The sequence below is a fragment of the Citrus sinensis genome, chromosome 9 (genome assembly GCF_022201045.2).
Source record: "Citrus sinensis cultivar Valencia sweet orange chromosome 9, DVS_A1.0, whole genome shotgun sequence".
NCBI classification, from domain to species: Eukaryota; Viridiplantae; Streptophyta; class Magnoliopsida; order Sapindales; family Rutaceae; genus Citrus; species Citrus sinensis.
The window spans coordinates 18,084,128-18,108,354 of NC_068564.1; the positions used below are offsets into that span (position 1 = coordinate 18,084,128).

A 24,227-nucleotide genomic window follows, 5' to 3' on the forward strand; every position below is an offset into this window, starting at 1 on the left:
TTTGCAAGTGTGGCAGGAGAGGACATGTGGTCCCAACTATCTTAGTAACAATTGTTTTTAGCCTTTTTGTAGGAGTAACAGATCATTGTCTCCTCTTTTTCATCACAATATTCTTTCGTTGATTCTTTTTTTTTTAAGAGAATCAGCCAATCTTTTTAGGATTACGTCTTTTTATCACCTTACACTTTTTATGAATATATTTCTAACATATCTATCCCTTCGTATTGCACCCCAACTACCCTTCAGAATACCTATGGTACCCTGCATAACCCAAGATTCTTTTGATAACTTCTATTATAAAATTTAATATTGACACGTGGCACTTTGTTACCGGGCCTTTCGCTTCTTCCCCAAACACTAAATATCAAACAAATTTTTAACTGAACTTTAATTATTAAAAGCACTAAAGATAACCTAATCTATAATATCCAAATATTAATTCGTTGGACAATCAATCATGTTTATTAATTGTTTAGTAAAGTTGCTTGTGTCAGATCTCCAATGTTAACTATTACAGCTCCAGGAGCAGGATCAACATCAATCAATTGATCCTCATTTACGACTTGAAGGCAGCCCATTTGATCTTGAAGAACCACAGTGAGGGATCTACTATCGATGTACTTGCAAGGATCTGAAATCAACTTTGGTTCAGGGCGTGCTTGAGAGTTAATGTGCTATCAAATTAACTGTTTCGCAGCCTAATTCTTTCAGGGGATTGAAAATTTGGAATTGGGCCCAAAAGATTTTGATATCAGCTCCAATACTGTAAGTCCAAATTTCATTTCTTCATTTGAATAGCCGAACCTTGCATCTCTGCAATTCGATCAAGTACATGATCTTATACGATTAAAAAACCCTGCTTTTCATACGAATGTGCAGAAAATGGATTTACGTCGAGTCAACAACAGTCGTTCAGGTATGCTCGTATTTTCCTGTACATTTATTTTATTTTAAATGGTAAGAGGGCAGGCAAAGTCTAAATTGATTTTTAAGCTGCTACTTCACCTTGCATTCAAACAACTAATAGCCAGTCGAAGAAAGTTGCTTAGAAACCATTTTGCCAAGTTTGAATGCTAGGTGAAGTAACCTGTTAATTTAACTCCATTATGTAAAACATTTACTTGTTAATTTAACGTTAATTTTGTAAAAATTTAATTAGGAGAAAATTCAGATTATCAGCAGCACGGGCTAATAGTGGTATTATTGCATACTGCGCCACGTCGGGCAATTCCTCAGGATTGGGTGTGCCAGGGCCCAGGGGACATAAGGGAATTCAACGAATCTCTCTCCAGTTAGCTGCTGGCCCTTCATAAAATTCAAAATTGATGGTTTATTATACCACTGATCTATTTTTATCTACAAGGAATATCCCTGGCATTCTACAGCTCCGGAATCTATGCCGGTTTTTGAATCATCAAAAAGGTTTTATTAATTCACTCATTCGGTCATATGTGGAAATGTTTTTTGCCTGAATTTCTGCTGAGCTTATCATCACCATTCTCTTGCTATAATGATAAAATATGATTCAATGGATTTTGACTAGACAGAACAATATTCTTCAATTTCAAAAATCAAACAAAGATTAAAAAAGGGAAAATAACAAGCGAACGCAACCAACTTTTTCTCATTAAATGAGATATTCACATGATAGGTACTGCACTGGTAAACAAGCTCCAAACCGCAGCAGGAATTTTATCGGTTTTGGGCTACTTAATTACTTTTATCTCTGTTGAAGTTTGGATATATAACAAGCAGCTGATATAATATTTTACTCTTATAACAGTTATACGCCTAAGATTGACTATAGTTAAGCCTCAGTTAAATTAGGGGCAAGCCTATAGTTGAACATCATTTGCTGATCAAATCCAACTGAACATTGACCCTGTCATGTATTTATGAGAGATTAAACATGCGGACAGACAATGGTTTTAGGTCTTTAACAGAAAAAATATTTCCTTCTTTCTTATTTGTTTCATTTCTTGTTAAAAGAGTTTACATGCAATTGCCGAGCTCAAGCACTAAGTGCCGACTTGCCTTCAAGCCTATATATTGAGCAGGATTATTCTAAAACTTCTTATGCATTTCAACCAATCATTCAATTTCAAATCTCAAGCAAAAGTTATTAACTGGAATTATGCAGGCACGTCGAATACTTCACAGTTTAAAATGGTCGAGTGGAGAGGTACCGTCAAGCCCTATTGAGTAACTGTGTGACAGGTACTCTTTCACAGTGATTTCCTTGTATATTGGCGGGTTCTCTTCTGAGAGTAACTCGTTGATTGGCCCATAACGCCTTGCTTTCTCTGATTGAAAATGTGATCTGAAGAAACATGCCACAGACACTCGTGGACCAACATCTTTAGCAAGAACTCTGTGATTCACGCTCTTAAACTTGTCATTGGAAATCAGCTACGCAAAGAAACAGAAGTTATTAAGTTTGTTTATTACATGATTGATGCAATAATAAATTGACAATGATCTGATTTACTCTAAAATTAACTTGCCTGCATCATGTCTCCGAGATTTACCACTAGAGCTCCATAAATGGGTGTAACATTGACCCATTCATTTTCATGGAGGACTTGGAGGCCACCAAGTCTGTCTTGTAGGAGCACAGTAAGGAAGCTACTATCAGCATGGCTGTCAGTTCCCATAGTCAACTCTGGTTCAGGGCATGTTGGGTAGTAATGGCCTAACAAGAACAGTCCCTCTGCGCAATCCATGTCTTTCAGGCGATTGGCGTTAAGGCCAAGAGCTTCCGAAATAAGTTCAAATAGAGTGAGTGCTAATTCTGTTGTCTTTTTAGCGTAGTCAACGATTATATCTCTACAAATTAAAACCATAAACTCATGTCAGAAGTTTGAAGAGATTAAAAATGTTAGATATGAAGCTCAAATTAGAATTTGAGAACACACACGACAAGTCATGTTGATCTTTGTATGGAAAGTGATATGTCAGTCGCAGAAGTTCAGGGAGCTGTATGACGTTCTTTCTCTGTCGGTGAAACAAGTAACGCACGTGACACAACACTCGCATCAGTTACTCAAAACGACAGGGGTTTGTGCCGCTTTGTACTCAAGAGCTTGTGAAGTCAAAACACGTGGCTACCAGAGGTTCAAAAGGCCGTTAAAGGTTGTTATCACGCGGGCAAATACTGGGTTTGTTATGAACAAACCCAGATGGCGTTAGCAGCTGACTGATGAAGGGTCTTTTTAAATCCTTTCCTTACTGTATATATGGCTTTATGGTCTCAAGAACCTTGTATCTTTAATAAGCTCAGATAGTGGAACTCTTCTTCTCATTCACAGTGGATGTAGGCTCATTTTGTGGCCGAACCACTATAAATCATTGGTGTCAGGTGTGTGTGTGTATTTTTTCTATGTTTTTCTTTGAGTTTCTTGATTGGATTACCATTGATTCATCAGCTATTAAAACTAAGTAGATTCAGAATCTTGAGTAAACAAAGGTGGATCTTGGGAGATCTAAAACGGTGCTTAATTTGGTTTAGTTCTAACAAATTGGTATCAGAACCAGTCCGCTGAATTCTTGATCATAGAATGGCTACACCAAAGCTTGAGGTAGAGAAATTTACGGGTGAAAATGATTTTCACCTATGGAGGCTTAAAATGAAGGCATTGCTGGTACATCAAGGTCTGGATGTAGCACTTGGGGAGGTTTCATCATCCAAAAAGCCAAGATAAATTGTTGATGAAGATTTACCAGATGTACTGGACAGAGCTTACAGTGCAATAATTCTAAGCCTTGGAGATGGTATACTCAGAGAGGTTGGTGGTGAAAAGACAGCAGCAGGTCCATGGAAAAAGCTTGAGGATCTTTACACCAAGAAATCAATGGCCAAACGTCTAGCCACAAAGAAGCTTTATACTCTTCAGATGGAAGAGGGGTCTTCAATCACTGATCACATTGATGTTTTCAACAAGATCATACTAGATCTTGAAGATATTAATGTGAAAATTGATGATGAGGACAAAGTTATGATCTTGCTTTGTTCACCGTCAAGCTCCTATGAACATCTGGTTGACACGCTCATGTATGGGAGGCAAACTCTTACCATGGTAGATGTAAAGGAAACTCTGAGTTCTAAGGCTGCAACAAAGAAAGAATCCAGAGATGGAGAAGGCTTGACAGCAAGAGGAATGTCAGAAAAAAGAGAAGGGAACAAGGAAAAAAGAAAAGATCTAAGTCAAAATCAAGGAAATATTTTCAGTGCCACAAGGAAGGTCATTTCAAAAGGGATTGTCCTGAGAAGAAAAATAAGAATAAAGATGCAAAAGAGAAGGGAACAAGGAAAAAAGAAAAGATCCAAGTCAAAATCAAGGAAATGTTTTCAATGCCACAAGAAAGGTCATTTCAAAAGAGATTGTCCTGAGAAGAAAAGTAAGAATAAAGATGCAAAAGAGAAGAGTGGAGATGCTGCTGTAGCATCAGAGCTTGAGGAATCTGATAGCTATGACTCAGCTGGAGTTCTAATAGCAACTGATGGTCAAACCAGAGGTAATTTGGTTCTAGATTTTGGTTGTTTCTTTCACATGTGCCCTAACAAAAGCTTATTCATGAACTATGAAACCTATGATGGTAGAATAGTTGTAATGGGTAATGATGCCAGTTGTAAAGTAGTTGGCTGGGGTTTAATTAGGCTAAAAATGTCTGATGGCATGATTAAGGAATTAAGGGATGTCAGACATGTGCCTGAATTAAAAAGAAACCTTATCTCTCTTAGGATGCTTGATAAAATGGGTTGTCTAGCTAAACTTGAATCAGGTATTTTAAAGCTTATGAAGGGGTCAATGGTTGTGATGAAGGGGAACATGTGCAATGGCTTGTATGTGCTTCAGGGTTCAGCTGTAACAAGTGATGTTACTGTGACAAACCAGAATTTAGACAAATCTATATTGTGGCATATGAGGTTAGGCCATATGAGTGAAAGTGGCTTAAAGGAACTATCAAAACATGGAGTTTTAGGTGTAGACGAGATAGAGTCTTTGAGGTTATGTGAAGAATATGTCCTAGGAAAGTCTTCAAGGGTGAAATTTAGTACTAGTGTTCATAACTCAAAGGGAACTGTAGACTACATTCATGTTGATCTGTGGGGGCCAACACAGACAGTTTCTCTAGGTGGGGCAAGGTATTTCTTATCTTTTGATGATTTTTCTAGAATGGTTTGGGTATATGTGTTGAAAAACAAGGATGATACATTTGATCAATTTAAGGCTTGGAAGGCACTGGTTGAAACTTAAACAAATAGAAAAGCCAAGAGGCTAAGAACTGATAACAGGTTGGAATTTTGTAATAAGAAGTTTGATGATTTTTATATTGAAAATTGTATTGTGTGGTATAAGACAATTAGGAATACCCCTCAACAAAATGGGTTAGCAGAAATGATGAATAAGACTTTGGTTGACAAAGTGAGATGCATGTTTATACACTCAAAACTTTCAAAGGCTTTATGGGCAGAAGCTTTATCTACAGCCTATTACATTGTAAACAGAAGTCCTTCTGGAATCAACTTTAAAACACCAATTGAAGGGTGTTTGGTTGCCCTGCATATGCACACATTAAGTAAGGGAAACTAGAACCTAGAGCCTTGAAGAGTGTATTTTTGGGCTATCCAGATGGGGTGAAGGGATATAAGCTCTGGTGTACTGATTTAAAACCACCAAGAGCTATTATTAGTAGGGATGTTGTATTTAATGAAGCTAAAATGCTTTAAAATACAACACAGTCAAAAACTGTTGTCACAGAATCTGAAGACAAAAATCAGAAGTCTTATTTTAAGGTGGAGCTTCCAACTTCTAATGCAAGACATAAACCAAGAGCTGAACCTGGGTTAGAATCTGATAGGGAGATTCCTGAGCCTATACCTGACTCAACAGGTGATCAGGAAGTAAGGGATTATCAGTTGGTGAGAGATAGAGAGAAAAGGGTTATAAGGCCACCAAAGTTGAATCTGGGTTAAAATCTGATATGGAGATTCCAGAGTCTATACCTGACTCAGCAAGTGATCAGGAAGTGAGGGATTATCAGTTGGTGAGAGGTCTAAATCGGTGCTTAATTTGCTTTAGTTCTAATAAAAATAATAATTAAAGAACAGATAAAATTCAGCACAAAGCCAGAATTAGGTATAAATTTTTATCACGTACCTGCATACCTCTGGCAATTCTTCAGGATCAGGTGGATTAGGAGCCATAACGCAACTGAGGGTATCTCTCCAATTAGCTGCTGGTGCTGCATAAAAGTCAAAATTTGTATTATAAAGCACCTTCCTTTTCTGGTAATCTCGCGTATAGAACTTCTTTTTCACCTCAGTATCTTGCTCATGAAATCCAATTACCCCATCAATCATTTCATCCAACATGCTAACTGGAATTCCATGATTGACAATTTGAAAGAACCCCCAGTTCTGGCATGCATTTTGAACTTGCTTGACTATCTTGGCCCGTGAAATGGCATCTTTATTGACACCATCCAAGTCAAGGATTGGGATAATGAATTCGGAGTCACCAGACCTTGAATTACTAAGCTTAAGTTGATCATGGATGAATATCCGAGGGATCTTAGTTATCCCGGCATCAACAAGTCCCTTTACGCCGGCTTTTGTGTCATCAAACGCCTTTAATTCGCTTTTCCGATCGTATTTTGGCGCACAGTGAGCGTTAGAATAACCAGCGTCAGCGGTAATCATTTCCTTTCCGATGGGAGAAAGCAAGTTAATTAATGGAAATTTCTTAGTACTTGTCTCCAGTTGACAAGCTAGATAGACCTTTTTGAGCTTTAGCCTGGCCCCGGTCCCAGTATTCCAGCCCGCCAATTGAAAATCCTCATGTGTTTGCGTGTTGCACTTAAATTGGTGACAAAAGGCCAATATGGTCGTACTATTTTTGTCCATCAGTCAAGTATTGAGTGAGGATATTTATACCCATTATAATATTTCTTACACTCACTTATTAATAAATATTATTGTTATTAAAATACCCTAAACTCAAATTACTAACATATACGAGCCAATATTTATTTCTAAGCTCATCTTTCAATGACCGTCCATATTGCACCTTCAATCTCTATAATAATATAATAAATTATTAATTATAGATCTAATTATTATGATTATGAAATGGATCTTCACTCGTGTTCATCAACAAACCAATGACTGCAAACTCAAAAAAAAATTTTGATTGTTCCAAAATACACATGACTCAACTAAAAAAAATTACATGATTCCAAAATTGTATCTTCTAACAAAGTTATATGAGTAACCAAATTTACTTTATACTGGTATTTTAGTTTTAATTTTGTTTTGTTATTTATGCAAAGAAACTGATGGTGATTAGAGGTAGATTTAGAAGTTTAACTAAATCATTCTGGACTTGTACTATGAATGAAAATATCAAGCATAAGTTTTAACTGAATTTTGTCAATCTTTGTGATCAATTCCAATTAAAATACGTGTTTGATTGATTAATGTTCATAAATAAAATCGTCAAATATTTTAAAAACTAGTATATTGGCTGCATTTAAATGTGAGTGTATGGATAATTTCATACTTCTTGTGATCTGAGAGCGTATTTGGTATTAGAGTGGACAAATAGAGTAAAATCCTACTTTTGTAGGATATTTGTTTAATAAATGGATTTATAAAGCAATTTAGTAGGTTCAAATAGCTCATCCCAATATATTTTACCGTTATTTGGAATTGTTATTTCAGGCAAATATTATATCCAAAATGTTAAATATTTACAAATGGTTAAATCCACATATTTGTGATATCTAACCTCTTCATTATATCTCACCAAACCTCACTACCTATTTTATCCTTATATGAAATTACTTAAACGGGTAAATAAGTTTTAAGTACACCTACATTATAATTTCCATTAATATTTAATTTAGCTAACTAATTTCTTAAACCCTAAATTCTTTTAACTTTTTAAATTATTATATGTTCTCAAATATTATATACTCTACTTTTGTAATCATGGAAGAAATTAATTTATAGACTCAGTAGAGGATGATGAAGAAGTATCAAATCTTTTTATATGGTAATGGCAACAATAGATAAAACCTTTAAGGAGAAAGAGAGAGATTATAAGAGTTTTTTTTTTCTTTTTAAAATAGATTTTACATGTTTTATATGGTGCATGCTTGGAAAAAAGATAAAAATTACAATAAGGGCAAATTGAAGATTTGGTGGGACATTTTGAGAGATAAAGATTAGTTTAATTTTTTAATGGGGTTAACTAAAATATTAGGTTAGTGAGATATAATAACGGGGTCAAATATCATCACTCAATCCACTCTATTTTAAAAATTATTTACAAAAAAAATTAATACGAAATAATTAATTAATTAGAATTTTTTTTACATCAGTCCCTTGATCATAATTAACCATTAATTTTTCTTTTAATATAATTTTAATTTGACAATATTATCCTTATAACATAAAATGAATAAATTGTCCAAAACATATAGTTTTGTGTCATAAATTTAAACATTAATAAGGATTTAATTGGTTAATTGTTCAAATGCTTTCTTTATTTAAAATTATTAACAATGATATAAATTTTTTACAACTATTTTTTTGATTTACATAATTTAAAGGGTGAGAATATCACCCACGTTATGTAAAGTACCTTAATTGTTTTTTTTTTTTTGGATAGGGTAAAGTACCTTGATGTTACTTTCCTACATGTTCTTTTTTAAGATCTTTTGACAAATATAAAAGAAACTACAGATACTTTAGATTGTTCTGAAACAATAGATTTACCATCACTTTAACGTAGTTCATTATGGCTTAAGTTTAATAAGCCTACAGTTCATTGATTCTTTGATTAAACTTGATGCAGCATTTCACTATGAATAGCCATGAGATTGTAAGCAAAAGGCATTCCATTCATATTATCTCTATTCAATACGAAGAAAGAATTAAGAATTGTTATTTTTCTCTCTTAAATTTATTTTCTTATTAATTATTGTTACCTTATTTATTACACGTTATCAGCATGACTTACTGATTTAAGAGCTACTAATTGCAATGTATTCTTGAAAACATGTCAAACCTAACAAATCTACAAATTCCCGCTCTCGATGTCTCTAAAAGTAATTATATTTCCTATGCTTCAGGTGCCAAAATGCATCTCCAACTGTGGGTCTAGAGGACACCATAAAGGAAGAAAATCAGGCATCTCGGCAAGATAAGACAAAAATCATGCATGATTCTTCTCTACCATAATTTGCATGGAAGCTTAAAAACTCAATATTTGACAGTAGAGGACCCACTGACTTTATAATAATATGAAGGAAAGATATAACTATTATAGGGACATATTCCTCTTTAAATCACAGTATGAATAAATGAACTTATGATTGTGAGACTACTCAAGAGTACCTGATTATAACTCTTGAGCTGTTTTGGATTACCTTACAGCTGAAATTGTGAGGTGAACAAGTTGGCGAAAATGCGATGCTTGAAAAGACACTCTCCACTTTTCATGCATCAAATATAGTCCTACAGCAATAATATTGAGAATGCTGATTCTGTAAATATTCAGATCTGATATCATATCTTCCGATAGCTAAGTAAAACATTGAGCTCTTGATGAAGAATATCAATCACATCCATTTAGTTCTAAACCATTCCCAAAAGCAATTGGAAATGAACAAAGAAATAAGTGACTTAATTAAGAAGGCAGAAAAAATGTGGTAATCACTCCCACGGTGGTCATAAAAACTCAAAAAAAAATCAAAATAACAAAGATGGACACCATCTAAAATGGAATATTTACAGAACAATGAGTAAAGACAAGGGTGTTTCATTTCTACATCGTAAAAAAAAATGATGACGACATTTGTTATCCATGTGGGAAAAAAAGAGGCATTGGTCACGTCTCTGCCGTGCAAGGTAACAGGAAATAGACCTTTATTAGGCATCCAAAACAGGCAAAGGAAATAGTATTAAGGCTAATTCTATTAATGAATAAGATTTTACAGATCTCACTCATCTCGATATCTCGAAATTCTTCGAGGACCCGAAGATGGAGAATTGATTATTTAATTACTTATGGAACTATTCATACTAATTAAACTTTATTTATTAGTCTGCTTAATGTTATCTATATTGTACTTTTGTTATCACACCATATTCACTTTATGTTTTATGTTTTAATAGTTCTGATATCTAACATGAGCTTTTCTTGAATAAAAGGATATGAATTTAGAAATTAATTGTCTATCCTGGAAAGAAAAATTGGGATGTATGCTTGGCTGATAGTGGAATCACACATATTACTCTTTAAAATAAAATAAAAAAAATTTCTTAGAATTAAAGTTTCTTGAAAGAAAGATAAGCACTATTTCAAGTCCTACAGACTCGATTGAAGGCTCTAAAAGAGCCATTATCTTTTTAACAAATTGAACAAAATTATATATTCCAAATACCTTATATAAGATTCAGAAAGAATTTATTAAGTTCAAGAGATCCACAGAAATGGATATTATATTGGGACTTTCAATAAAAATAATGTAGAATACTTATACATTATTAAAAATATCTCAGGCATGAAATGCGTATTGAAAACACTTATAACTTTCTCATCTGGATGATATTATACAATTATAAGTCCAATTGAAAGCTACGCAATACTGAACCATAAATTCATTGATGCAAAAATAATTATATTATGGCTTGATCGCCTTGGTAATCCAGGATGTACAGTGTTACATAGAATCATTGAAAATTCTCATGGGCACTCATTAAAGAATCAAAAGATTCTATTGTCCAATGAAATTAGTTGTACCACTTGCTCACAAGACAAATTTGTGGTTAGGTCATCCCTTTCTGAGATTGGTTTTGAATCTCTAACTTTTCTTTAAAGAATTCAATGAGATATATATAGGCCAACTTGTCATCATGCAGGCTATTTCGTTACTTTATAGTTTTAACTAATGCATGTGCACAATTATCACATGTTTGTTTGTTGTCCACCCGTAACTTTGCATTTGATAGAATACTTATCCAAATTATAGGATTAAGGGCACAATTTCCAAATTATCATATTAAAACCATACATCTTGATAATGTTGGTGAGTTTACTTTTGAAAACATTTGATGATTACTATATATTTATGTAAATACACAAAATAGATCGGTAGAATCATTGATTAAAAGATTTCAGGTGATTGCACGAACTTCACTATTGAGTACGCAATTACCAATATCTATATGGGTCATGCTATTTTACATGCTGAAGCATTAATTCATCTTAGACTTTCTTCTTATCATCAATATTCTCCATTACAACTTGTAGTTGGTCATTAACTTGAAATATCCCATCTATGCATTTTTAGTTGTGTCGTGTATGTTCATATATCACTCCCGTAGAGCACAAAGATGGGACTTCAACATCATTTGAGGATCTATGTTAGGTTTAACTGACATTCAATTATCATATATTTGGGACCCTTGACAAGTGATATTTTTGCCACACGATTTACGAATTGTCACTTCAATAAAACAAATTCCATACCATTAGGGGAACAGAAAATGCCTCCTGAAGTAGGACGTAAAGGAAGTAATTATTTTAAATTATGGAAGTAATTATTCTCTTAAGTAAGTTTGTAGTTTATTATTTTAATTATGTATTTACTAGATATATTTTTCTCTTGTTATTTTCATTTCATGTTAGTCTATAGATCTAGATCTACTTTGGATCCATCTGGCATTTAGACCTAATATTGGCACAAAAATATAGTTATGGCATATTATGTACTTTATCCCCATATCTAACCATAAGTGGTTAATTAACAATTAAATTAGTAAAAATGTAATTATGAGAGAATATTATGACTATAATTTGAATACTAAGAACAGATCTTGTAATCTTAACACTTTTTTAAATGACTAATTTCTCTTTTTGTAATTAATTTTATTTAATAATTGACTTCTGAATTTTTAAATTTCTTGTGTTTTCAACCTCACTCTTATACTTGAAAGTAATCAATATTTTTAAGTCACGTCATTAACTACTAAATTTTACAAGTTGAAACAATACACCTCCACTTGCACAAATTAAAAACATAGTTGTTCAAGTGGAGAGGCAATTTGAACATGTTTGGACAACTTAGACAAGTCAATCAAGTAGCCGAAAGAAATTATAGAAGGACAAAGAAATTTTCTATTTTGACTGATTTTTCTCGACTTATCTATAGCTAGCTTACATTATACACTTTTGTTTCTTTTCTTTTTTCTTTTGTATCCCACACAAAGTCAAATACATTTATCATCTTAAAAAGTTTAACTTAAACAAAAAAAAAAAAAAGGTATTTTAGAATACCTTATTTAGGATTAGAAAAAGGTCCAGTTCAGTCAAGTAGCCCCTCGAACTCGAGACTAAGCAAGAGCGTCTTTATAGCGACCACGCCGCCGAGTCTCAGAAGGAAGGCTGGTGCCAAATGGTTTCCCAAAATTTTTTATCAATTACACTTCCAGAATCTCTAGTATTTTAAATATATTTTATTGTCAGATTTTTCATTTAAATTGAATAAAAATCTCCCTTTTAAAGAGTGACATGGCCAGTTCTGGATTACAACTATATCAAGTCAATGATAATAACAACCAAAATTCAACCAAAAAATATGAGGTGAAACAAGATGGAACCAATCAGAAATGCAAACCCGTGTCTTAGTACTATATCTACCTTAAACCTAGGAAAATGCTTGGTATTTAGAAGGGCGAGAGAAACACGACTCCCAAAATCTCTCATCCTTCTTTAATTAAAAAAATTAAAATATCAATAAAAATTAATAAAGAAAACAGCTTCTTTTGTGCTTCTCTCATCTTTTAGATACCTAGCAGCATTCTAAACCTATTACTTTAACAGGTCACTCCACCTTAGTTTACAAATATAATTTTGACATAGGTTGTAATTAATTTAGTTGGTTAAATTTCTAGTGTACGTAGAGTCAAGGGCATTGTCAAAGGGTGCGAGCAGGGGTATTAATTGCTCCAATGATCTATTTAGTATTAGTTGCTCTAAAAACCCCCTTCTAAGTTTATGGAATTTTTAAAATACAAAGGTCATCTCGTCTTAATTCTTTCTTTGCTCTTTTCTTCTTTGAAAATTTAAAATTTATCATTTATGTATTACAATAAATTCTCTTATCTTTCTCTTCTTTGTTAATTTTCTTGTCAAATTAAGATAATTTATGATAATTTCTTTCTGTTATTCTCTTTTAATTGTTAAAGAAATTATCATCAATACCAAATCCATCGACAAACTACATCTGCACATCTGCAGCCTTATGTTAGGGCTAAAATTAAAAATCTTCAAGATTTTAAATTTTAATGAACTAATAGTTTAATCTACATTATAGGATGAATAATGAGATATTTAGAAAACTGTAACCTATGTCTAAGTATCATTATTACGTAATTTAACTAATATTACGTCAGATAATTTTTATAAGCTTAACTTTTTAGCCCAATGACAATCACCTAAAATGAAAAAAAATACGGTGCACGCACGACCACTATCTGTTTAAATTTTAACCTGGTGGCCTCAGGTTTCTAGCCTAATGGCAAGCACGGAAGCACCTAATACTACACTAAATAACCGAACATGAAACTCATCTCAATGCGTAAAAGCAACACAAGAACAGAAACCCAGATTCAGCCCCAACAAAAATATTGAATGGAAAGGCACAGAAAAGGTTGTCCGCACGTAAATTTGGCTTGGTGGTGGGCTTATCTTGGAATAGACGTCTCATTCTGGGTAACCTCTTTATTGCTGACTAGTGACAAAGAAAGCTCCAAAACCCAATCTTCAAATGAGAGGATACGATACACCCTTAGAAACTAAAATCCAATGATAATTAAGATTGAAAATGATAAATTAATAAAGAAGAAACATCAAGCATTTAAAAAGTGAAAAACGTGGCCAATAAACTAAGCCTATCATCTCCTCTCCCTTATCAACTGCAGAAACAACTTAGGGTGTGTTTGGTTGTAGTATTAAGGGAGTATTAAATTATTATTTATATTAAGTTAATACTAATACTATGTTTGGAAAAACATCACATGAGTATTAAATTATCATCTCCTCTCCCTTATCTTTTTTTTTTTTCCCTCTTTTCCTTCTTTGGCAGCTTGCGTTTCTTTTTTTTTTTTTTTTTCCTTCTTCTTTCTTTTCCAATTGCTTTTTGTTTTTGCTTATAATAATAATAAAAATAAAGATAACTTTTTAATTTAATATAATATTATATAATATTTTTATTTTTATTTTATAATTTATTAATAAATTTATAATATAATATAACTAATAATAAATATTTAAATATGAATAAATTTGAATAATATTAATTTAAAATTAATAAGAATATAAATATTAATATAATAAAATATAAAATTTAAATTAATTACAAAAACATTAATACAGTACAGTGTATTGCCAAATATTACACAGTATTATTATAATACAATGTTAATACAATACAGCATAATACAATACATCAGTATTAAAATAATACAATACAACATAATACAATACAGTGTGCCAAACGCACCCTTACATCACTCATATTACTATGTTGTCCTATCTATGGGTAAGGTTACGATACATTTTATGTAAGAAACATAACTGATATGACTATTTAATTGATGTAAGTGCAACACGTGTTAATTTGGGGGGGGGGGGGGGGGTAAAAAAAACTTGTTGAAACCGAATGGAAACCAGTTGCAAAATGGGTCAACGGTAAAGTCAATCCCATGCGTTTATCATTACAGCCGGTTGAAGGTAAGGCAGTAATCACTGAAAATTTTGAAAAGAAAGGAAAAATTGGAAAGAGAAAAAAATTTACGCGACTTTTAAAAGAGGATTATTGAAGAAGCAACAGCTCGCTGCTGCAACTAAATATGCGAAAATTTCATATAGCTTTATATTTGATTGTATTGAACAAAGGCTGAAAATCGAGGGGGAAAAAAAATGGTTTCAGAGTTTTGTCCGTTACTAGTACATGGAGAAATGACGGGGAGCTGCAGTTTCACAGGTTAGAGAGTGTTTGAAAATTTTATAATATATTTCGTTATTTTTTTCCGTTGGAATAATGAACTTGTAATATCAGCGATTAATTTATCCTGCTTGAAAGTCTTAAATGGACCATATTCATCAAGTGTTCGATGAAATGTCTGAATAGCGTTAGCCCGGAAATATTTGGCTAAAATTGATGAATATATTTGGTTAATATGATGAATATATGTGAGGTTTGTATGCTGGTGATTGATTCTTCTGCTGCTACTGGATTATTCTGCTGAGTATTTGTAGTTTGGTTTATTTATTAATATAAATGAGGGCTGTATGCCGCTGCTAGCTTCTGTTGCTGTGCATCTGTACTTTGGTTTGTTTAGTATCTCTGTTTTGAGTTGTTTTTCAGAGCCACCATGAATCATGTTACGTTGTAGTTCTCTGAGAATGAAGGAAAGAAGCTAAATTACCTTCTTAATTTCATTTTTCCATAACAATATTTTCTCTTCTTTTGGGTTCTGTAGAATTAATAATTTTCTCCTTTCCTTTTATTCTGTTCTCTCTGTTTTGGCAGAGTACGATGAATATATAGGAGTTATATAGAATATATTCTATTCTGTACAATATTTTCCTTTTATTTGCGGTGCCATTCTTTGTAATTGTATTTGTGCAGTTCATACAATTCAATGCAATGCCTGCAATATCTGTAATTCAAAACTAGAATATATTAATCAGTTAACAAATTGAAACCTTGATGTCCTTGCTAAATTAAGGGAAAAGTTTAAATTTTGACTTTGTTATTAGCATTTACAGAAATGGAGCTTCAGAATATTTTGTTTATTTAGATTAGGGATGCAATAAGAAGCAAGAGTGGGTGCGGTGCTGACAGAGCGCCAATAATCTTTCGATACTTTAGTTAGTTTTGCTCCGAAGTTACATGATCCATCACCATTTATGACACCTAAGAATGAAAGAAGAGGTGCATCTTGGAACAAATGCAGAATTGGAGAAGGTGAGAAAAAAACTCCAACAATGACGTTGGCCATTGCATATTTCGTGAAATTTTTTTGTTATTATCTTGGTTTATATGTAATTTGACGGAACTTTTGGTTAATGTCAAATGTAGATGTGTCAGTGCAACAATTAGGAAGTTTGGGAGTTGTGTCCCAGCCCCAGGAGGCAAAGTTGGCAACTATTTATTCAAAGAGAAAAAAAATTGCAGAACTGGATGCACATAATGGAAGAAGGCAGCATGGGAAATGATGTTTTTACGTTTATGTGTGTATATTGTAGAACTTGTATATGTATATAAAGCTTTGTTATGTTTTACCCGATATGTAAATAAAACATGGAGCTTCTTATGTTATGTCTGTTAATTTAAGCAATTTTTTTGGTCAATTAGAAGTGTTATAAAACTATAAATGTATGTGTTAGTGTAACTTGAAATTTATCAACAAAATATATATATATTGTAATAGTTTTTAGGTGTGATTCGATTGAATTAGGGAGTAGATGCTTTAATAATTATTTCAAATGTTATATAAGTATGAAATGCGAAAATAAGACTTAAAAATATTATACTTCCTTTAATATCTTCTTGGACTACACTGTAATTTGTAATTTCTGCCACATTCCAGCGCCTGTAGCTTTGATTTTATGGGGCTGCAATTTTTTTGGTTTCCCTAATTTTTGATATGAAAAAATGAAATAGGAATTTGGTTATGTCATTTGCTGCTTCTGTTGCTTTCCACTTTCAAAACCTAATTACTGTACTTTCTGTCTTCAATTTTCTGGATTTTTCAGCGAGCACTCATCACTTATCGTTTCCATCTAAAATTGTCTTTTCCAACTAATCCCTTAGCTTGCTTTTTTCGACTACCGTTTTAGCAGGTAGCCATTCTTTTGTTTTTAAAAATGAATTTCCAACCATTACCTGAACCTAATTTTACGTTATGTTTCACCACACCTGTTGGATCTGCAAATTGAAGAATCCAACCATTCATGTTCTCGGAATGTTACTTACATCAAATGTAAGTTAAGCGTTGCCCCTATGAAGAGAATTCTGACACATCCTTTTGTAAATGTTTTAACGGTTCTAAGACCAATGACTCGCACCACCACCACCACCAGTATGAACAATTTCTGTACACCGATGGCTTCTCTGAGAATCAATTCAGGACTATCATCATCATCACCTTTCATTGCCCCGAACCCGAACCCGAGCCAAAGGCAGAGGCAGAGGCTTCTGTCAAAAGCATCATTGTCTTTCAAAGTCAAAGAGGGATGGAGACATTCTATGTTTGTAAACGGAACGCCTGTACTCAAAGACGGAAACCTCAGGATAAATGGAAAAGATGCATTGACTGGTGTGCCCGGAAATGTGGTAGTGACCCCATTCACCAACACATCCGCATTTGTGGGTGCTACTGCTACTTCCGCGGATTCACGCCATGTTTTCAAGCTTGGAGTGATTCAGTAAGCCATGCCACCTCCTCTTCTTGTCCTTTAGTTTTGCGTTTGAGTAATGATACATATCCCTGTTCGGATCCAATATCCCACGCAGGAAAAATATAATGATTTAATAAATGGGAATATAGTGTTCATGGATGCTTTCCCCTTTTAAATCGATTTTTTAAGGTGAGTTCTACACATAGATAAATAAATTTAAAAATGATTATGCCACTTCATTATATGTGGACTAAGTTTTTCATTGTATTTCTCAATTTGTTCTTTTTGTACGTTTCAAGTAATGATTTTAGTTCGACACAACGGTCATAATCGAAAAAAAGGAAATATAAACTAAAGTAGCCTATACTACTATATCACCAAAATTAATAACACGATGTTATAGTGGAGAAATCATAAAATATGTAGGCAATAAGATAAAGGGAGCCATACATAAAATCAATTTAGACCTTGATTTTTCTTGTTATTTTTTTCAGTCTCGGAGCCATGGTTACCCAAAGCATAAGCCTAGTCTGCTGCTCGTGTTAAGGGGTTAATCTCTCAAGTCTCTAAAAATTTAAGCCGTGCAACAAAAATTTGAGATGTGATAAAAAATTTGGTGCAATGTACAGTGCACCTGATGCACTATAATCCGACTCAGAAGTTTAATGGGTGTGTATGATGCAGGGATGTGAGATTACTCAGTCTGTTTAGATTTACAATTTGGTGGATGATACCTCGGATGGGAAATTCAGCAAGTGACATTCCTATTGAAACTCAGATGCTACTCCTGGAAGCAAGTGAAAAAGAAAAGGGACCAACTTCTGATGATGCTTCTACTTCTTATATCCTTTTCTTGCCCGTCCTGGATGGTGAATTTAGAAGCAGCCTGCAAGGGAACTCATCCAATGAACTTGAATTTTGTATTGAAAGTGGTATGATCACTTCAAAAATTTGAAATAAACAATCACATATTCGTATGTCTATTTCATACATTTTCTGTCACTTAATTGTCCTTTTTTCACAGGTAATCCGGATATAGTTACCTCAGAGTCCCTTCGAGCAGTTTTTGTCAATTTCGGAGACAATCCATTTGATTTGGTGAAGGAATCTATGAAGTAGGTCAGCTCTTTAAGTAAACTTTAATTTTCAGGGTAAAATGAATTTTAGAAAATGTTTTTAAGTCAACTAATTATGTTGCTAAGCTTGCAGCTTGGGTAAGTAATGATAACAACAACAACAGGCAGGAATTTTTTTTTTTTTTAAAAGATTTGGATTGGAAATGAGAAACCTTATCCTCTAAATACCAACTCTTGCCTCTTATTATTACTCAAACTTACGGGAAAAAAGCACATTCACAGCTAGCTGGGCCATGCCCATGAAGCCAAATGTTGTTAGCACCCTTATGCGTTTTTGGATGATATGCAGAATGCTGGAGACACACCTTGGAACGTTTTCAATCCGAGAAACCAAACAGGTGTGCTTCATTTATATCTTTGCAGATCAAATGAATGTTCTCAGATTATACACTTGCAAGTATATAAATCTTTAGAAGAAACAAAAGATCAACAATGTGCTGATCCTTCGGTAAATTTTGAATGCAGCTGCCAGGAATGTTAGATTGGTTTGGTTGGTGCACATGGGATGCTTTTTATCAAGAAGTGAATCCTCAAGGAATCAAAGATGGCCTGAAGAGGTTAATTAGTATTGAGTCATAGATCTTTTTCTTCCAAAATCAAAATAGGGTGCCATGCTTTACAAATTGTCACAAAATAATATTTTAAGAATGAGTATGTTCAATAGGTGTTTCGTGCTTTTGAGGATTCTTTATTTCAGACCATTGTCACTCTTTTCTCTATCAGTTTATCCGAGGGAGGCACGCCTGCAAAGTTTTTGATTATAGATGATGGGTGGCAAGATACAACTAATGAGTTCCAAATAGAAGGGGAGCCATTTGCTGAAGGGTCACAGTAAGTGTATATATACATATACATATATATATATATTGGGACTCGTTGATTGTGATGGCATATGTAACTGTGGTTACCCTAAATTGCAGATTTGGTGGGAGATTAGCGAGTATCAAAGAGAACAATAAATTTCGGGGAACAACAGGTGATGATCAGAAAGAAACAAGTGGACTGAAGGATTTTGTTTTAGATATTAAGAAAAACTTTTGCCTCAAGTAAGCTACTTATAATACTCGAAAGTATACGTCATTCTTTAGGTATTTCCAATTTTTTGTATACATTTTCCAGTTTCTTTCAACTTCTGAATTCTCAGGTATGTCTATGTGTGGCATGCCCTGATGGGGTACTGGGGAGGCCTTGTTCTGAACTCTTCAGGAACTAAAATGTATAATCCGGAGATGAAATACCCGGTGCAGTCACCTGGGAATTTGGCAAATATGAGGGACTTATCCATTGATTGTATGGAGATGGAGAAGTATGGCATTCGTGCTATTGATCCTGATAAAATTTCTCAGTTTTATGATGATCTACACAAGTATCTTGTTTCACAGGGTGTGGATGGGGTTAAAGTTGATGTTCAGAACATTCTGGAAACCATTTGCTCGGGTTTAGGAAGCAGAGTTTCACTTACTAGACAGTTTCAACAAGCACTGGAGGAGTCCATAGCCACCAACTTCAAGGACAACAGCATAATCTGCTGCATGGCACAGAACACGGATTCCATTTTCCAGTACATGATTCATGCACTTCAATGCTCTATGTTCCCCTTTGAGACATGAATCGGGTTTAATTAATTTTGCTTACTCCTGTGATTTGCAGTTCAAAAAGAAGTGCTATTACCCGAGCATCTGATGATTACTATCCAAAAAATCCAAGGACACAGACATTGCACATAGCAGCTGTGGCTTTCAACAGCATATTTCTTGGTGAAGTAGTTGTCCCAGATTGGGACATGTTCTATGTATGTAAAACGCATTCTCATAGATCTAACTACGTGTCTCCTTTTTACATTCTGGTACTGATCAGTGATCAACATCTTTGACAACTTTCAGAGTCAACATTGTGCTGCTGAGTTTCATGCTGTTGCTAGAGCTGTGGGAGGTTGCGGAGTCTATGTTAGGTAAATTGCATTATTCTTGGTAGAAGCTTGACTACTTGTTCATAATTCAGCCCTAGAATAATGTATAATGTATGCTACTTTGACAACAGTGATAAACCTGGAAAGCATGATTTCAAAATACTTAAAAGGCTTGTTCTTGCTGATGGGTCAGTGCTTAGAGCTAAATATCCAGGAAGGCCATCGCGCGATTGTTTATTCAATGATCCAGTTATGGATGGGAAGAGGTATCTCCATCTGATGACTTCAATTTCTTGATCTTTTAGTTGTTTCCTTGTTTTTCTCATTGCCTTTTTCCTGAACTTTTGTGTACAGCCTTCTCAAAATTTGGAATTTGAACAAATGTACGGGCGTTATTGGAGTCTTCAACTGCCAAGGAGCAGGCAGTTGGCCTTGTACGGAAAAGGAAAGCTCTGTTCAGGAAAATGTTGATTCTGTGATATCTGGGAAGGTCTCTCCCGCTGATGTTGAGTACCTCGAAGAGGTTTCTGGGAAGCAATGGACCGGAGATTGTGCAGTTTTTTCCTTCAATACAGGTACACAAGATGCAACATTTGGAATGAGATCAATTTTCATCCATTTTTCTTTAATTATTTTCTACTGTCATTTCAAATATCAGGTTCTCTTTTCCGGTTAGCAAAGGCAGAATCATTTGGTATTGCATTAAAGGTGATGCAATGTGATGTCTTCACTGTATCTCCTATAAAGGTTGGTTAGCGTCCTGAGTTCTTTCTTTTCTTAATTCGGAATTCTACTAACACTAACAATATTTAAGGAGAACATAGATTACTCATAAGGGCTTGAACTGGTACCCTTAACATTGTTGAGGTTGCCAACCCACCACTGACCCACAACTCCAATGAGTTTAAAAGCTTTTATTTTTACTTACTTTGCAGACAACTGCTCCACTTTCTATTTTGATTTTTCTCTATTAATACACTTTTGAGTTTCATATGTTAGGAAAAAAAAAAAGATCATATAATTTTAGAAATAGCCAATGGATTGCATGCCCCGTTAAGAAAGAGGCCTATTAGTGCTGATGCCCACATAGTGAGTCATCCCATGCCAAGCCCACTAACCAAATGTAGTATGGCATGGATGGGCTGTGGGCCGGCCCTTAGGCATCTATTTCAATTTAAAACATTTATTTATGTATTTATTTATTTTGGCGCTTTCTAAGACTTGAAATTAGAACACTTGGCTAAAGTAATTTGATTAAATAATAATATAATAATATATAAAAAATCAAATTTTAGTGTTTTAATTAATTTAATAATTCAAAAAATATTAACTTTTTTTTTAATGGAACAAATTAGAATGGGAAACATTACATAAACCTAACAATAATAGGCATTCTAATTTTAATATGAGTTTGACAATTTTTTATTAGATTGAAAGTTAATAAATTCAATTACATTGAAAAAAAAATATTAAAATATAATTCAACTATATCATTAATTATTTAAATTGAAGTAAAACAATGCACAAGTCATTGAAATTTGAAGTAAATTATCAAATTCAAATCGAGTGTTGGTTAATATAAAAGTTCAAGATCATTTAATTGGAATGTGATAAATAAAATGTTATGATATTTAACTTTATTGAATTTAGTTAATTAAAAATTGAGTTATAAAATTCGAAATATGTTTACTTCGCATTTTTTCACATGACTTGCCTAAAATTTTATGTTTGGCTCAACTTAACTAGGCCCCCGTGTGAGCCATGTTGTGCCGCACTACATGTCCTAACGGATCATGTTCGTGCCGTACCCTACCATGCGGACTCGTGTCGTGTCCGTGCACGTTCCATGCCCATGCGCATGCCATGCCTAGCATCACCACACTCGTGGGCCATCTCTAGATGGCGTGGCCCAAGTTCTTAGTTCTTTGTTTTCATTACACCAATTATGAGACTTTTGAATTTTTTTTTATAGGTTTACAACCAAAAGATTCACCAATTCTGAGACTTTTGAATAATTTTTTATAGGTTTACAACCAAAAGATTCAGTTTGCTCCTATTGGGCTGACGAATATGTATAATTCTGGAGGAGCTGTTGAGTCAGTTGACTTGACTAATGATTCTTCTAGTTGTAAAATACACATCAAGGGAAGAGGAGGAGGGAGTTTTGGAGCATATTCAAGTACAAAGCCAAGTTCAATTTTACTAAACTCAAAAAATGAGGAATTCAAATTCAGTGCTGAAGACAATCTGTTGACGGTAACAATTCCACCCACAACCAGCTCTTGGGATATAACTCTTTGTTATTGAGGCTTCCATCTTGCTGCATGGTTACTATAATTTTCATCATTCAGTATTAGCTAGATTGATGAAGATTTGATGCAATGAACTAGGTGTTTGATAAAATGCCTCTGGCACTGGCATAATTATGTGTTGTGAATAAGAGCATGGTCCAACAAGGCAGTGACAAGTAATCAGAGTCAGCAGCAACGAAGAATCATGCGACGTAACTGTCACTATTTAAGGACAGTGAATATCAACCTTTAGATTAAGCTGATATCAGCCCTTAAATCATTTGCTACAGCTATAATTGTTCTGACCATTTCTTGATATACAAGAATGCATTTGTGTACATATTGCGACATGAAACGAATATATGGTATTTATGAATAGCAAAGTTTCAATTTTTACACTTTTGTTGTTCTTAGCTTAAGTCTAGATCAATGCGATTGTGAGTGATGATTGGTCTTTGCTTTACATGGCCTAAGCCCTAAAATGGTTGATGAATGAATATGAGAAATATGTTCAGCTGAAGTGTCTTCTGTTGAGAGTGTATTTAGAATTGAAGTTGGGCGGTTATAGTTTAAAAGTTACAGTACTAAAGTGTTTGCTAAACACTATCTGCCATAACTTATAAGCTATATTGAAATGATTTTTTACTTGTATAATGAAAAATATATTATATCTTTAATAATTTTTTCAAAATTATTATTTTAAATTTATATGTACTACATATTATTAACTTTTGTTTTATAGTTATAATTTTTTTCATAGTAGAACAAGAACTTAATACTAGAAAAATGATAGCGATGCCTATGAAGTTTGCAAAACGGTTACAAATTAAAAATCCTTTTATTTTAAAGAATGATCCCACATATGGGATATAAAGAATCCCTTCCTTACTTGGAAATAGGCACCCACTCTTAAGATTTGTGGAAAAAGAGATACGTGTATCCTGCAAAAATATTTGCGTGAACATTTTTAAATAATAAAAGAGTCTTCATAACTATTTCACTAAATCACAGCGGTGTCATTCATTTCTTCCAATTTACAGTTTATAGAATTATAAAATGTTTTAAGGAATCCGTAAAGTTTTAATTTTCGTGATTTTAGAGGATTAATACCATGTATGATTTACATAAACTATCAAATCTCTATTTGAAAAACGTAATGCTACTCTACTAACAATAGTTTTCTCTTACTTAACCATAAACTTATGTGACCATAAAATAAAGATTACGTGTGAGAGAATTGACTAGTTGGTAAAGCCGTGTAAACACATGTTTCTTCCATATTTTAGATCTTTGATCCATAGAATGTAATGTGAACTGGTGAAAGATAGTAAAATTGAAAAGTAGAATTGGATTGGAATCCATTAACAAAGCGGTGTACTTAGGTCAGCATTATATATTATTATACTTTTAT

General features: G+C 33.6%; 2 protein-coding genes and 2 long non-coding RNA genes across 6 annotated transcripts; 3 read left to right on the forward strand and 1 right to left on the reverse strand.

The window, feature by feature from the left end:
* Window positions 1-427: 427 nt before the first annotated feature.
* Window positions 428-1,440, forward strand: LOC127900059 (uncharacterized). Its single transcript, XR_008052035.1, has 3 exons — window positions 428-765; window positions 880-916; window positions 1,160-1,440. It is a non-coding gene; the product is annotated as an uncharacterized LOC127900059 (long non-coding RNA).
* Window positions 1,441-1,926: 486 nt separating this feature from the next.
* On the reverse strand, window positions 1,927-6,921 carry LOC102619377 (1-aminocyclopropane-1-carboxylate oxidase homolog 1-like). The gene is made up of 3 exons (XM_006493753.4): window positions 6,162-6,921; window positions 2,505-2,826; window positions 1,927-2,409 (listed from the first exon to the last, which is right to left on the reverse strand). The coding sequence occupies exons 1-3, from the start codon at window positions 6,905-6,907 to the stop codon at window positions 2,155-2,157; spliced, it is 1,323 nt and encodes a 440-aa protein (XP_006493816.2). The 5' UTR covers window positions 6,908-6,921; the 3' UTR covers window positions 1,927-2,154.
* A 7,819-nt stretch (window positions 6,922-14,740) lies between these two features.
* LOC102614662 (uncharacterized) lies at window positions 14,741-16,424 on the forward strand. Its single transcript, XR_008051894.1, has 3 exons — window positions 14,741-15,057; window positions 15,442-16,044; window positions 16,159-16,424. It is a non-coding gene; the product is annotated as an uncharacterized LOC102614662 (long non-coding RNA).
* A 251-nt stretch (window positions 16,425-16,675) lies between these two features.
* LOC102619084 (probable galactinol--sucrose galactosyltransferase 2) lies at window positions 16,676-23,214 on the forward strand. 3 transcript variants are annotated; one of them, XM_052434533.1, is made up of 15 exons: window positions 16,676-17,507; window positions 18,165-18,412; window positions 18,505-18,595; window positions 18,906-18,954; window positions 19,082-19,173; window positions 19,340-19,447; window positions 19,537-19,662; window positions 19,761-20,177; window positions 20,267-20,408; window positions 20,500-20,567; window positions 20,657-20,791; window positions 20,880-21,100; window positions 21,184-21,272; window positions 22,551-22,781; window positions 22,916-23,214. In XM_052434533.1, exons 1-15 carry the CDS (start codon window positions 17,083-17,085, stop codon window positions 22,946-22,948), a joined length of 2,475 nt encoding a protein of 824 aa, XP_052290493.1. In that variant the 5' UTR covers window positions 16,676-17,082; the 3' UTR covers window positions 22,949-23,214. The 3 variants fall into 3 exon arrangements, with proteins under 3 accessions (XP_052290493.1, XP_006493815.2, XP_052290494.1); XM_052434534.1 differs by adding an exon at window positions 17,975-18,029 and having other exon boundaries at window positions 17,361-17,507; window positions 22,551-23,214; XM_006493752.4 differs by having other exon boundaries at window positions 16,677-17,507; window positions 22,551-23,214.
* The last annotated feature ends 1,013 nt before the right edge of the window (window positions 23,215-24,227 follow it).